This window comes from Taeniopygia guttata, chromosome 11 (genome assembly GCF_048771995.1).
Source record: "Taeniopygia guttata chromosome 11, bTaeGut7.mat, whole genome shotgun sequence".
NCBI classification, from domain to species: Eukaryota; Metazoa; Chordata; class Aves; order Passeriformes; family Estrildidae; genus Taeniopygia; species Taeniopygia guttata.
Window position 1 is genome coordinate 4,383,709 of NC_133036.1, and position 13,525 is coordinate 4,397,233.

At 47.7% G+C, this 13,525-nt stretch overlaps 1 protein-coding gene across 1 annotated transcript in view; it reads left to right on the forward strand.

The window, feature by feature from the left end:
* Positions 1-13,525, forward strand: part of CFDP1 (craniofacial development protein 1) — a 61,448-nt gene that overhangs the window by 42,231 nt on the left and 5,692 nt on the right. The window contains exon 6 of the mRNA XM_030282443.4: positions 13,363-13,521. Within this exon, the coding sequence (XP_030138303.4) occupies positions 13,363-13,521 (159 nt within the window). The remainder of the gene's footprint in view (positions 1-13,362; positions 13,522-13,525) is intronic.

Consider the following 13,525-nt stretch of genomic DNA (forward strand, 5'->3'; position numbering starts at 1 on the left):
TGCAAAGGGCAGGAATCTCATAGGTTAGGTGCTTGAGGGTTCAAAGTGTCTGCCTGAGTACCCTGTCTGAGCCCTTGCCTTCTCTGGGGTCATGGCATTTTCTTGAGAGCTCCTTGTGAGCACTTGTGGTTGAGCTACAGCTTGCATTTCTGAAAGAGGCATCCACTCACAATGGAAAGACTTACAATTTGGGATCCACCACATCCTTTGGGAAGCTGTTCCCATGGTTAATGCATTTACCACGTAACTGTTACAGTTCCCTGAAGGAGTTTGAGTCCTCAGCTGGCAACCTGCCTGCCTTGCTCAGTGCTGCTGCATGGCTCTCTGCCTCCTGAGACAAAAGTTTTGCTACAAGGGGACTAAAGGCCTTCCTGGGATCATGCAGGCTCCTCTAGGACAGCCAGGAGCTGAGTATGTTCTCTTAAACCAGGAGTGTGGAGTGAGTTTTGTGAAGCGTTAGTGTATTCGTTTATCAACAGTCCACTGGTCTTGTCTCCTCTCTGGGTGGATGTGTGCCTTGCTGGTTTGCCCTCAACAGCTGGTAGGTCACAAAGTATTTGAGAAACAGCTCTGGCATTGTACCAAGCAGAGGCTGTGGGACACTCAACAGTGAATTCCAGAGATGATGTGTCATGAAAGCGTTGGCCCTGCCAGCCCCTCTGCACGAGGCTGCTGGAGGTAGTGGGAGCCTTGCCAGGTTGCAGTCCTCATGTTCAAGGAAACTTTGGCTTTCTGAGCAGATTTTGCTAGGTGGATGTTAGCTGCAAAATCTGTTTGGGAGCCTGCAGCTTTGTGTGGGTGAGAGGGAAGCCTTGCACTTAGCCCTCTGCCTGCCTCCAGCTGGAAGGTGACAACTGATCTTGTGGCTGGGAGAAGTCAACTGTTTCCATTTTCTTCCTCTGGAGACTTGAAATCTATTCCCAGTGAGGTGGGTCCCTGGGAAGAGGAAGGGCAGTTCTAAGTGAGTGCTGCCAAAGCCAGAAGGCACTGGGAGGTGGCCTTGCCAGCCTCAGACATTTAAAACACTCCAGTCAAGCCCTGGAAGAAAAAAAGAGCATAATCTTAGTTTTTCCTCTTATGTACATTTTCAGCTCTCTGCACTGTCCTCTGGTTTGTTACTAAGCTTTTCTCTAGCCTTAGAAAGTTGTTAAGACAACAGGGAAAGTTCTTCATGAGAAGAAGAGCACATCCTTTCATCAATTGACTTTCTATTGTCTGTTCTCTCCTGCCTGAACATCATGTTTTATATGGCAAGCATCTGCAAAGCTTTTAGGGTATTTCTCTTCTTTCCTTACCCTCAAAATACCCTCTTCGATCTGGATCGTTGGGCCCAGCTCTTAATCTGGGCTGGAACAGGAGAAGGTAATTGTGATGGATGCCCAGTGATATTACCCTTCCCCAAAGCAATTAAATGTGGTCAAACCCTCATTTATGTTTTATGACTGCTTGTAGTAGTGCCCAAACATTTATGGTCCCCCAAAGTCCCACACACTGCCAGGCCAGGCTTTGCACTGGATAAGATAAGGTATTATATTTATGCTGTTGGTTAACTTGCACAATACTGCAAAGCAGCCGCTCCGCTGGGCTCTAGCTTGTTGCTTGTTGTAGTGAAGCATTTGTGCTATGCAGCCCTGATTCTCCTTCACCCTCACTTAATTTCCTGGGAACTTTCCCCTCTTCTGGGCTGCTGAGCTTTGTGAACATTTGCCAGTGGAAGGCAGTGTATTTGTTTTAGTCAGATCTATTCTTAAAGCTGTCACATTAATTGCTGGACTGGGAGGGGGCCCCTCCCTGCCTCTGTCCTGCCGTTCTCACCTCATTTTTATCAAAGCCTGGCATTGATCTGATACAGTGGAAGCTAACCAGGACTGAACACTAAGGTTATCTGGGAGCCACAGGGACAGACACAGGATCTCTGCAGTGCTGGGGGGACACTGTGGGTTGTTTTCTCAAGGGTGGTTGGGTGTTGGATCCTCCTTGCATGGCACACTGCTCTGTAAAGAGCAACCTGGGAGTCACACAGCTGCTCCGCCATCCACATTCATTCACTTTGAAATCCCTTTAGCACTGGAACAATTCCATTAGCAGGACTTCTTAGGCCTGATTTGGAGGGGTTTCTCTGCCGATTAAAACTAAGTCTGGGCACCAATGTGGAGAGCTTGTCATAACCAAGACATTTTCTGTGTACCTCGGGGCTGCTTGCAGCTGAAGTCTTGAACAAAAGGTCTGCTGTTACACAAAGAAGGAAGGAGTGAGCCTCTGAAGAGAAAGAACTTCTTCTCTGTTTGCCAGCAGATTTTTCCTAACAATTCCTTTTTTTAAGGATTGGTCACCAATTAATCCATGTCATTTTGCAGACAAAGCCATCAACATTTTTAAGGTTGCATCATGAAATTACTTCAGTGCTGTTGGTTCTAGCAGTTCTGAATGTTCTCAAACAAATGCCTTTTAAGATAAAAATGGCCTGTGCTTGATCCCAGCCCAGAGTTGTGGTCGTTACCCTCTTATTTGAAACATCTCAACTGAACCCAGTGAAGTCAGTTAGAGCCGTAAGTGTTTGAAAGTCAAGTCATACTTATTTGCATGGCTAAATATGGGCGTAATGCAGGGTGTTACTCTAAAATACTTCATTGTGTGAGTGAAGCTGGAGCCCAGCAAGTGTGCTGTGTGCCACAGACACCACCTGCAGCTGCTTCTGACAGCTTTCAAATCATCAGCCTATGGACCTGAGTACCAAACACATCCTGCCCTCTCACTTTTATATTTTGCTCTTACCTGCCATCGGGGTGTGAGATGCCTCACAACACACAGGAGTATAAGATCATTGGCAACTTGAATATGTGTGCATTTCTGCTGATTTCTGTCCATTGGGTCAGAAGTGAGAATGGCAGAAGCGGGACACCTTCCTCCCCCACCCCTGCACATTTCCCACACAGTGTGGACTGTTAGAGCTTTATGGGAGGCATTGTCACTCTCAGTGGCAGCACTTAGATACAAAATTAAATGTAGCCCACCACCTTGGAGTGGGGTAGGTGCACTGACTCTGTGCTGGTGTAGCAAAGTCCATCTGAAACTGACACATATATTATCCCTAAACATTTGCTCAACTTAAGAGGAATGTAAAATATACGTAAAGAACATGTCTGAGATTTTTTCAATAAAATTAATTACTACAAGCAGTGCTTTGCAAATTCAATTTAGTCCATGTGGGAACAATTTGGGAGTTCTGGTGCATGTATGCAGTCCTTCAGTGGCCGGAGCAGGTCTGGTTTGTATTGTGTGGATGCCCTGGGTGGAGGAGAGCTCTCCTGAGGAGTGACTGCAGCTTCCAGCTGGGAAGGGGCAGCTCCATCAGCGCTTGGCTGCAGCTGCAGTGCTGTGTGTAACAGGGGCGTTGCTTTGGCTGTGGACCAAGCCCAAGTTACAGGTCCTTACCCGTCATCCGAGCATCGGACAGGGCTGGTTAGTGCTGGTTAGTCCTGGAGTCCTTAACGTCCTCATAGTACCAAGAGTCATTTGAATGACTTCTACAGCTCTTTCAATTAAGCTTCATGCACAGATACTGTAATATAATTGGCTGGCCTGCTGCAAGTGCATTAGGAGAGTCTGCAGCTGAAACAGCCTCTGTCTGTGCTCCAGGCTGGAGGGGAGCCAGAGCGAGCCCTGGGCTCTGCACAATGTCATAGTGATTAGGAGGGTGCGAGATTTTGTTTTTGCTAAAACAGTTCTGCCAGTACAGGCCGGAGGGCAGCTGCAGTTACACTGGTGCAGAGTGGGCCTTGCGCTGCTCTCAGGAATTGTCCCTGGCTCTGGGGCAGGCGAGGATGCTGCTGGGGGTTCCTTCATCCTGCAGTAACAGCCTGTTCATGGCCTAGTGCTGCCCAGCTCCACAAGTACAACTTTACTTTGTTGATATCCACCCCATAGCAACTTTGTCTTTACCCAAGGGAAATATTTTGCTTCCTCTGGCTGTTAGGAAGTGGGTTCTCCATGGCAGCAGTCCCTTCACAAAGGGTTCGGTCCTGAGCAGGAAACCCTGATCCAATCCCTAATGAGCCCTTCCTGCTGATAAGGGAGCCTGTGGGTCAGGGGCTCTGCCTGAGCCAGTCAGCTCCCCAAGAACCGATATGCTTTTTGATGAGCACATCCTCCAGAGCCTGTAAAATGAGACTCCAGGCCCTCCAGAGGAGTGGGTGCAGACCTAGATGCCACAGAATGGGACCTGCCTGAGGAAAGGCCAATTCCAGCAGAGCTGTAATATTGCTGCTGCTCTCTGACATCCCTGAGCTAGAACATCCCATCTCTTCCCAGCAAGTTTGCCTTTTATTGTACATGGAGACTCAACACTGGTTTTATTCCTGGAATAACTGTATTCATGTATACAGTATTATGTATATTTACACCTGAGATATCCCCCAGTTTGGGAAGTGGACTGGAGAATAAGGTGCTGTCTTGTTTTGGAGCAAAGAAGCGCTTAGATCTTTTTTTCCAGCTTTGTACTTTGGGAAGGCCTATCCAGTATGGTTCATGACATGAAGATAGGATGAAGTATTTCTGTATCTTGGAGAGTGCACTAGAAAGGAAGTCACTGACTGATATCTGCTGGCAGCCCACGGCATGGTGCTCTGCAAGCCCCTTCACCAGCTGCTGTGTCAGTTTTGCTGTTCAAAAGCTGGTTCCATGACACTTCCCTCCTCAAGGTGAGGTGCACTCTGCTAGAGTAGCATTGCACAACTTCTAAAGTCACTCCTAAACTCACCATGGTGGATTAATAACAAATCCAGCAATAAACCTGGAATACTGAATCATTGCCCTTTGTCAGGCAACGCTTGCTGCTGTTGCTGGGAATTGGGAGTAACATGGTTTTTTTCCTTTGTGACAAATCTTTGTTCCCCCGCTGACTATATTTAGACACAAATATATCCAGAATCAACTGTGCCCATGGCAAGCTGTGCTACTGCCTGCAGCAGCCCTCACCAGGGCAACATCACGTGGGCTTTTATTCTGTCACATTTGCCCTTGCCTCTCCACACTGATGGAAAATGCATCATCTCGGCCAGGCTTCGATTGCTGGGCTGCTGGGATGGAGTTGTCTGACTGTCCTGGCCTCATGGTGCTTTTTATCCCCATCTTACACTTTTCAACATAGAACCTGGCTGTGGGAAGGAGAGCTATCACTCTCCTTTCTGGAGAGGTTAGACCTCTTCTGTCTGTCTGTCACACTACCATCTGAACACTAATGTGCTTTAGTTGTGATTCTCCTCAGGGATTAGCTCCTTGGCTCCATGGAGCCAGTGTCAAAGACTTCCTATGAGTAGGAAGAAGCTGTGATCATCACTGTTCATGTAGGGGTCTCCACCATGAGGCTGTCTGAGGTCTCAGAGAGTATGGGGGTTAACATTAGAAATCAGAAAGGACCTGGGGCTTGGCTTAGCTCTTGAGATTGCAAAAGCAATAATGACAAAGCAACTTGGGGTTAAGCTGCGTTGGCAAGCCTGAACAAAAGCCTGAGAAAAGTTAACTCACACCATCAACTTGAGTTAAAACTCCCATTTCCTTGTTCCTTATAAGTACTTGGTCTGCTACAGTCAGACCATGCTCCTTTTGCAGGTGTGCAGTCAGCAAAGTCCTCTGTGCAGCAGAAGTTTTGGTCAGCTGGCAGGATCCCAGGCAGGGTAATTCCTGTTTTCCCACTGCACTTGCATCTCTTGCTGCCTTTGGACACAGCTGCCTGCTCTGCTGCACCCTGTAGCAGCACTCAATGGGTTGTGTCCCAGCCATGGCTGCTTTTCCAGTGGCTTTGTCCATGTTGCTCTTCAGAGTGCAGGAAGTTTGACAGCCCTCACTACAAAGCTACAACCCTGTGTCAAAAATCCCCACTACTCCCAAAGCACTTCAGGCAGGTTCTTTGGCTTACTTTGTGTGTGATTAGGGTGTAAATGCTGGGTAGCTGCTACCAGCTCAGCAAGTGGAGCATATGGGCAGGCACCACTGGGTTAGCAGTGAGCTCCTTGGGCTGTGCCACCCTGGCTGGGTGGTGGGAATCCATCAGTCCTCTCCCTGCCAGCCTGCCTTGGGCAGTGCCCTCCAACCAGGATCATCGCCAGCCCTCCAGCACCATCTATCCTGCTTTTATCTTCATTTCTTCCTTGCTTTCTTTTCTTTAACACCTGGGATTTCAATGTTTGTTTGTTTGGTGTTAAGGAGGCTTTCTTGTTTGCTTTTTTAAATACCTGTTGTGACAGGCAGAGCTGAGAAAAAGCCAGGTTGCTCTCTGCATCCACCTGAGAGCCTGTTTGGGAAACAGTGCCAAGTAGGGGCAGGGAGAGAAAGTAGAAATACAGTTGGATTTTTCCAGAAAGACTTCCTCTCCTTGGCTGATTATGTGTGCTTAGGGGTGAGAAGAGCTGGTCACTTTTAGGTTCTGAAGAATAAGACCCATTATATCATTCTGGGTAAGGTTTCTGCAAGCTGGCAGTACCAGGCACTGTCCTTCTGTTGCTGTCTGCCCCATCCATCCAGACCATCCTGACCTTAAGGAGCAGATGGCTCTGCACTTGCCTTCCTGACATGCCCCCCTTGTTCCCTGCCAGCATTTTGACTCCTCTGTTGAGGAAGGTGGTCTGGGAGTGAACAGCAGAGCTGGCACATGGGCACCAGCCAGGTCTCTGCATGCATCCCTCTCGTGCAGTGTTTCTCACACCCTTGCACGCAGAGGGAAGAACAGCAGGGCATAGTGCTCTGGGCAGGAATCTTCCACTTTATTAAAATGAAAGTATTTACTGGCTGCATCAGTTGCCCAGCTGTGGTTAGTTTTCATGAGAACCATTTCCTGCACTTAAGGAAACTATTCAGCTTTACAGCAGATCGTGGAAGGAAGAGATACTACAATGTCCAAAGTCCTCTTTTTGCTGAGTGAGCAAGTTTCTCACCTGCATCTCTGCCATCAAAGCACTTGGGGTTACAGGAACAGAGCTGCCATTGCTGTGCTTCAAGGAAATATCACAAGTTCCAGTGAGGAAGGGAGGGGAGGAAGGAGAGGGACAGTTTGAGAGCCAGGTCTGGGTGGTTAGGATGGTGCTTTAAAGGCTTTGGGGCCTGAGATGCCATTTCTCTGCACTTGGTGACATCTACTTGCCAGCACCCTGTCCTGATGGTGGGATCTGACATGCTGCTCAGTGCTGCAGGGAGTGGTCTGTGTTGTAGTGTGTTTGAGTTGAGTTCTTCTGCTTGAAGCCATTGGAAAGTCATTCAGCCTGCTGGAAATCTGGGAATGGAGATCTGCTTGAAAGTGGATTTTTATAGGTTGTAGGTGTAACTTGCCTTTTTAAATGGTAATTGATAAAGGTGAGCTCTGATAATCTGCTTCCAAGGGCTGGGGCAGAAGGCATGGGGGCTTTCCTGGTCTTGCAAGATTTCCTACTGATGAAGTCATGTTATCTTTGTGAGTCTGCATTTATTTCTGCAGAAGGAAAGATTGCTCTGCAGTGCCTCATGGAGAGTCACCAGATGTTTTGCATAGATGCTGGAATATGATGGAGTATCCAGCACTAAATTGTCTGCTCTGGGAGGTGCAAAATCCTGCAATCAGACCAGAGAAGTTGCCCCACTCTGTTGTCGTATTTCCTCTACCCCATAGCTGCAAGGTGTGTGGGAATGCCTCGTGGAATAAGCATAATCTGAAAAAATACTCTTCTTGGTCCAAGTCTTGCAGCAGCTGCTTTGTCACAAGACCCTCATTGGCAGAACAGATTATTTGCCACTGCTTAATTGGGGCTCAAGGGTCTGGTTTTCATTAGTGGGGGAAAAGCAAGCAACTCATTTGTGATTTGTGTACATCAGTGAGTATCTTCTCCTGTGTGTTTGCTCATCAGTATTTCCCCAAAATGTGGCGTAACAAGATGAGGGAGCATTGAAGTGTTAGCTAAGAATCAGTAATACCCTGTTTCATGTTCAGTATTTTCTTACAAATTGAGCCCTTCTTAAAAGTATTGATAGATGACAGAAGTAGGGCCTTCCTGCTACAGAAGGTGCTATCCACAGCAAGGAGGATACTACAAGGCAGATGGAAAAGCAGCACAGGGTCTGTGGAGCCAGCAGAAACAGAGCAGCAGAGGATTTGTGATCCCCCAAAGGTGGAGGTCAGGCTGAAGCTGGGACCACTGCTGGCTTCTTGGCCAACATTTGAATAAGTGTCCTTTGGGCTCAGTTTGTTCATTGGTGTTGGACATTATCTGTCAGCTCCTGCAGTCTGACCCTGCTGGTCCCTGCCTGCTTCTGGCCAGTCACCTTGATCTTCTTAGGCCAACTGGTGCTGGTTCAGCTGTTAATAGGTTCCATAGGTATTTCACAAAATCAGGAGATGCTTTCCCTAGCATTCCTCTTCAACAGCTGCAGCATGGTTGTTGTGGATAGGAGAGGCTGATTTGCAAAGACATCCGAGGAGAAATGTGAGGGCAAACAGGAGGAGCAGCACCGAGCTCTGCCTCTGGATAGGAGGAATGTTCTGCATGGATGGAGGAAGAAGGTGGCTTGGCAGCAGTGGAGCAGGCAGATACCTCGGTGCATGGCAGGTTCCTCATGAGTCACTGCTGTCACATGGCTGTGAAAGGGCACACTCACAGGGGGCTGTGTAAGGAGCTGCTGCTTCCCAAGGCATCTGAAACATTCCCCTGCTCCCAGTGCTGGTGAATCCATCACTCATGCTATTCCCGTTTTGGATGCTGCATTTTGAGGAATATATGGGCCAATAGCCGAGTTCATGGAGAGTGGTGAAAGTGGTCAGAGGGCTGGAAACCATGAGGAATGAGAAAAGCTTGAAAGGAACTGGAATTGTTTAGTCTAGGAAGGAGCAAGCTGGAGGGGGGGCAATATGAAAAGCTTTCAAAGACTTAAAAGGCTGCTGCAAAAAGTGAGGGGGTGATCTGTTCTTAGTATCTACTAGGAAGAAGATATCGAGTCATAGGCTGAGCAAGGAAATTTAGTCATTGGGGAAGAGTTACATAAGTGAAAGGCTGATGAAATACTGAAACCTCCGTGCGTGTGGGATTGGTGTCAGGAGACCTTCAGAGCACCCATCTCTGGGTGGGTGGGAGAGGAACTCATCTTGCTTTGGCTGGTGGGATGCACTATGAGACCTTTGTAGCCAGGTTCCCAGTTGCTGGAAGATTATTTTCTAAAGCTTGTGATGAAGTCCGCCTCCATTAAACAGGCATACATTTCCCAGACTCTGCTGAGCATGTTACAAGGCATCAGGGATTACATGTGGCAGTGGCACTTTATCACTGCTATAGCAGCAATTTTCCAAGCTCCTGGTCAGCTGCAGGCTTGCACCAAGATGGAGGAAGTGTTACTGTTAAGGACAGGGATACAGAGCGTGTTCACCTATAGTGGGACAGCGAGGGAGCCCATGGCCTGCTGCTTGTCCCTGTGTACAACCATGCCAGATGATGCACAGGCACAGTCCTTGTCCTGATGACATTAGATGGTGCAGGGGAATCCCCCACCAAGGCAGAGCTCCCCAGCACTTTTTTTTTTTTTTTCTTTTTTTTTTCTTTTGCTAGTTCAGGGGCAGACTTTGGCTGTGCTTTTTAATTGTAAAAATTCAGAGCATGTCTTTGTGTCCTAAATAGGCGATTGTCCTGATCCTCATCCCTGGGATCCATTATGTCTTAGCAAATTACTTTCTCTCTTCTAAATGCCTTAGTGATTAAAGATGCCACAGCAGATACCCTTAATGAGTACAAAAAGGGTAATAATTCCTCTTGTTGGCACTGAATGCAATTAATCAGGCCCCTTTACTTGCTTTTAAAACAGATGAGGCATTTAAGGCCAAGCAAGTTTTTAATTGGAGTTTAATGTTTCTCATTTACTTCATTTTGGCACAAGCCTAGGAATTCCCACCCCCAGGTTTGCTGGATTTATTCAGGGTGATAAAAGGCTCAGCGTGGACTGAAGACTCAGCAGCAGACTCAAACATGTCCTTCCTCCTGTGCCTGCCCCACTGCCTGGCCCAGGCTTGGTCCTGCTGCAGCAGCACAGAATTGTCTGGACAGGAACAGAACTAGGTTATCCAGCCCAGAGCCAGTTTCCAGCATGGAACTGACATTGGATATTAATAATATTTCTCGAGTAGTCATCAACACAAGGATGCAACATAGCCTGCCCTTTTTTGTCATGTTCCCTTGCCTTGAAGGAACTGTTGGCTTGTGAGTATTCTTGTGATTATCTGTATGCCCTTGATGGATGCCCTGTATGCCCATATCATAGCCCAGACTCTGTAGCTTCAAGAAGTGATTTATATGTGTTAAGCAATATTCCTGAGATCCATGGCAAAGAGGACATACAGAGGCCTTGAGCACCATTACAGATGGGTGTGTGCATCCAGATGTTATTAATTTATGCCAGGAATTGCCATGGAAGAAAAGATACATTGTAAGCAACTCTCATCTAATTTGCAGCTCCTGCTCCCTGAGGCCAGCACCACCTCTTCTTCCACCTCTGGCCATGAACCATCTTCCCTTTGGTTCCCTTCCCTCCCGTCTATCCTCCACTGTCGTTTGGGGACAGCAGAGGCCTGTCAGCAGGTCCCAGTCTGTGTTTCATGCAGAGATGAGGTCAACAGCCCAGCTTGGGTGACTGGCCCCTGTCTCAACTCAGCTCTTCCCTGCCAGCAGCCAACCAAGGTTCAGCCAAAAAGGATCAGCCTCAGCATGTGTGAGCCTGCCTCTGAGCCTGCTTGTCACTGTGCAGGGCAGAGATTTCTCTAACACCCAGGAAAGATCCCAAAACTTTCAGTTGGGTTTTTCCAGGTGTGTGCTGTGTCCTTTGCAGTCAGACCTGTCTGTATTTCAAGTGACAGTGACTGTGGACTTCCACCCATGGACAGGTCAGTGGAGGCAGATGAGCTGTGGGTGTCCTTGGATTGGTGAGATGGCTCTTGGGTCATTGGGGTTTTTTTGCCTCAAAAAAACATTCAGGAGAAATCTAGGGACAAGGGACAACACCCTCAGTTTCTACATCCCTGCTTTTCCCACTTCAATGGTAGGAAAATCTTAAGCCCAAGTGTGTCTGGAAAGTTAAGTATATTCAGAGAAATGTGTTATTGAATACCTTGTGTTAATTTAAATGCCTTCTGCCTGCCACGCTTGGGGCAGAGGAGCTTTACCAGCTGGATCAACCATAGTACTTCCCTAGATCTGTTTCAGGGCATCTTTAAGGCCTCCCAGTGCAGCGTAAGGGACTGCTGTACACAACCACTGGGCTCTGCTTTCCAGGCAGCTGCGCAGCAGGGAATGCCATGGGGGAGGCTTGCCCAATACTTTATTTGGTTCATCCTTATTTTCTGTTGTATCTCCTTTCCTCTGACTCCTTCACACCTTGAACACACATCTGATACTGGGTCTGATGGTTGAGCAAGTCCTGGATAGCCAGAGGTGGGAACCAAGTCACTCCAATTTTTTTCTTCTGCTGAGGCCCATTTTGCCTCCTTACACCACTTCCCTGCTACCTGCAGATACGGATACCTGGAGCCATCATGCCTTGAAAAGTAAGAGAGAATTGGAGGCTGAGCAAGGATCAAGGTTTTATTGTGTGATCATGGTGTGAAGGGCTGTAGACATCTTGATGAGATGTTCAGGGATAAAGGTGAATCAAAGAGCATCCAGCTTGTTCTGTGTCCCCACAGAGTGAGCAACTGCTGACTGTTGGGCTGTGCTCCAGCCATGGGCAGGGACTGAAGGAAATAAGAGGGCCAGGTCCTAGGACATTTCTGCTCCTCTGGTTGGTACTGAGGAGGAACAGGCAGCCTTGTTCAGTTGCTATGGAGCCTGCCAAGATATCCTTAATCCCAAATATATCTGTGTCAGGAAGCTGCAACCCCAAGTAACTCTAGCCAGCCATTCTTGTATTGAGAGTCTTCTGGCTGAGGCTTACAGAGTTGTCATTTTCTTTGATTTAATTCCATATAAACTGCAGAATTATTTTCCTTTAGAGGCTTGCAAATTACAGAAGCATAAACCATGCTAATGATCCGATAAGGACAACTTTGGATACATTCCCAAGAACGGCTACCCCTGGGCAGGAGTGTGTTCAAAGAGCACTGATGGAGAGCAGTTTGTCATGCTCACCTGGCTGCCTTCCTTGGGCCCCCCTTCTCAAATTCCTTCATCTCTCAGGAACGAGAGTAATTTCCTCTCTGGCTTCTTGCAGAGGCAAAGGCCCTGCAGACCTGAAGTTATCTCTGGAATGTGTGTAAACACGAGTTCAATGGGATGCTGTTTGTCCCCCATTCCTGGGGGGGGTTGGAGAAGGGTTAATACAAGTTTGTTTTACGGGTTCCTATCCCTGAGAATTGTCTTCCTTAGAGGGCAGCTCAGCTGACCTGAGCCCCTGTGTGTGCATTTCCCAGCATAAAGGGGAGATTCGGGGCCCCACTGCGCGGGTGGGATTTCACTCCTCTAAGAACAAGGGATGAAAGACCAAAGTGGTCTTCCTACCAAACAGAGACCCAGGAGATGGTATGGGATCACAGTGCACATGCACTGGGACTCAATGCGCAGCTAACAGGATTTAGGTGATGCTTGGACAGAAACAAAACAAGAGAAGGGTGGGGGTTACAGGCAGTTCTGTGCTCCCATCTTCTAAGAGCATTGAAATGTAAGCAGGAGGACAAAATGTTTTAAGTGATGTATGGGCTGGGGCAAAATGCATTTCAATGAGAGGTATAAGGAACTCTGTCAGTTTGCATAGAAATAATTCAGATGTAAGTTCATTAGTAGGGTACAAGTCACTAATGAGACTCACCTGGAGACCAAAGTGTTCTTGTATTTAGAATAAGGAGCAGCAACCAGAATCTAAAACTAAAGAAAATCAAGCATTAGTACTATATAAATGGTTAATTCCTAGATGTGTTGTCAGCACTAGTGACGCACTGAGGTTGGATGCCTTCCAGAAAACAACACTTTAACTGAAGACAAAGAAACAGACTTAGCACAGAGGTGATCAGTAGAATGGCTTGGCCTGGTGTATACAAGGGGTCAAACTAGATGATTTAATGATCTCTTTTGGCCTGAAAGCTCTCTGTTCTCTTAAGAAGATAAATGAAAAAGCCCTTTCACAAAAACCAAGCACTTGAGATATGTGTGTAATGAACTCTGCTGCTTCCAGGGGAACGGCAGAGCAGGATCTGCAGGAAGCGTGACCTTGCCGCCTGCAGGCTGCCTGGGGTTGGTGGCCATCTGTTTGGTGGCGCTGGCTCACCACCATCGAGGCCACCACTCTCATGGGTGACGTTTCTCAGCTCTGTTTTTTAATTGCCCTCTCCCTGCATTTAACCAACATTTGCTCCTTCATCTCTCTCAGGGTGAGGAGGCCAAGCGGTATGAGTAGCCTCCTGGGGAAGATCGGTGCCAAAAAGCAGAAGATGAGCACGCTGGAGAAATCTAAACTGGACTGGGAGAACTTCAAGGAGGAGGAGGGAATTGTGGAGGAGCTGGCAATCCATAACCGAGGGAAAGATGGGTAA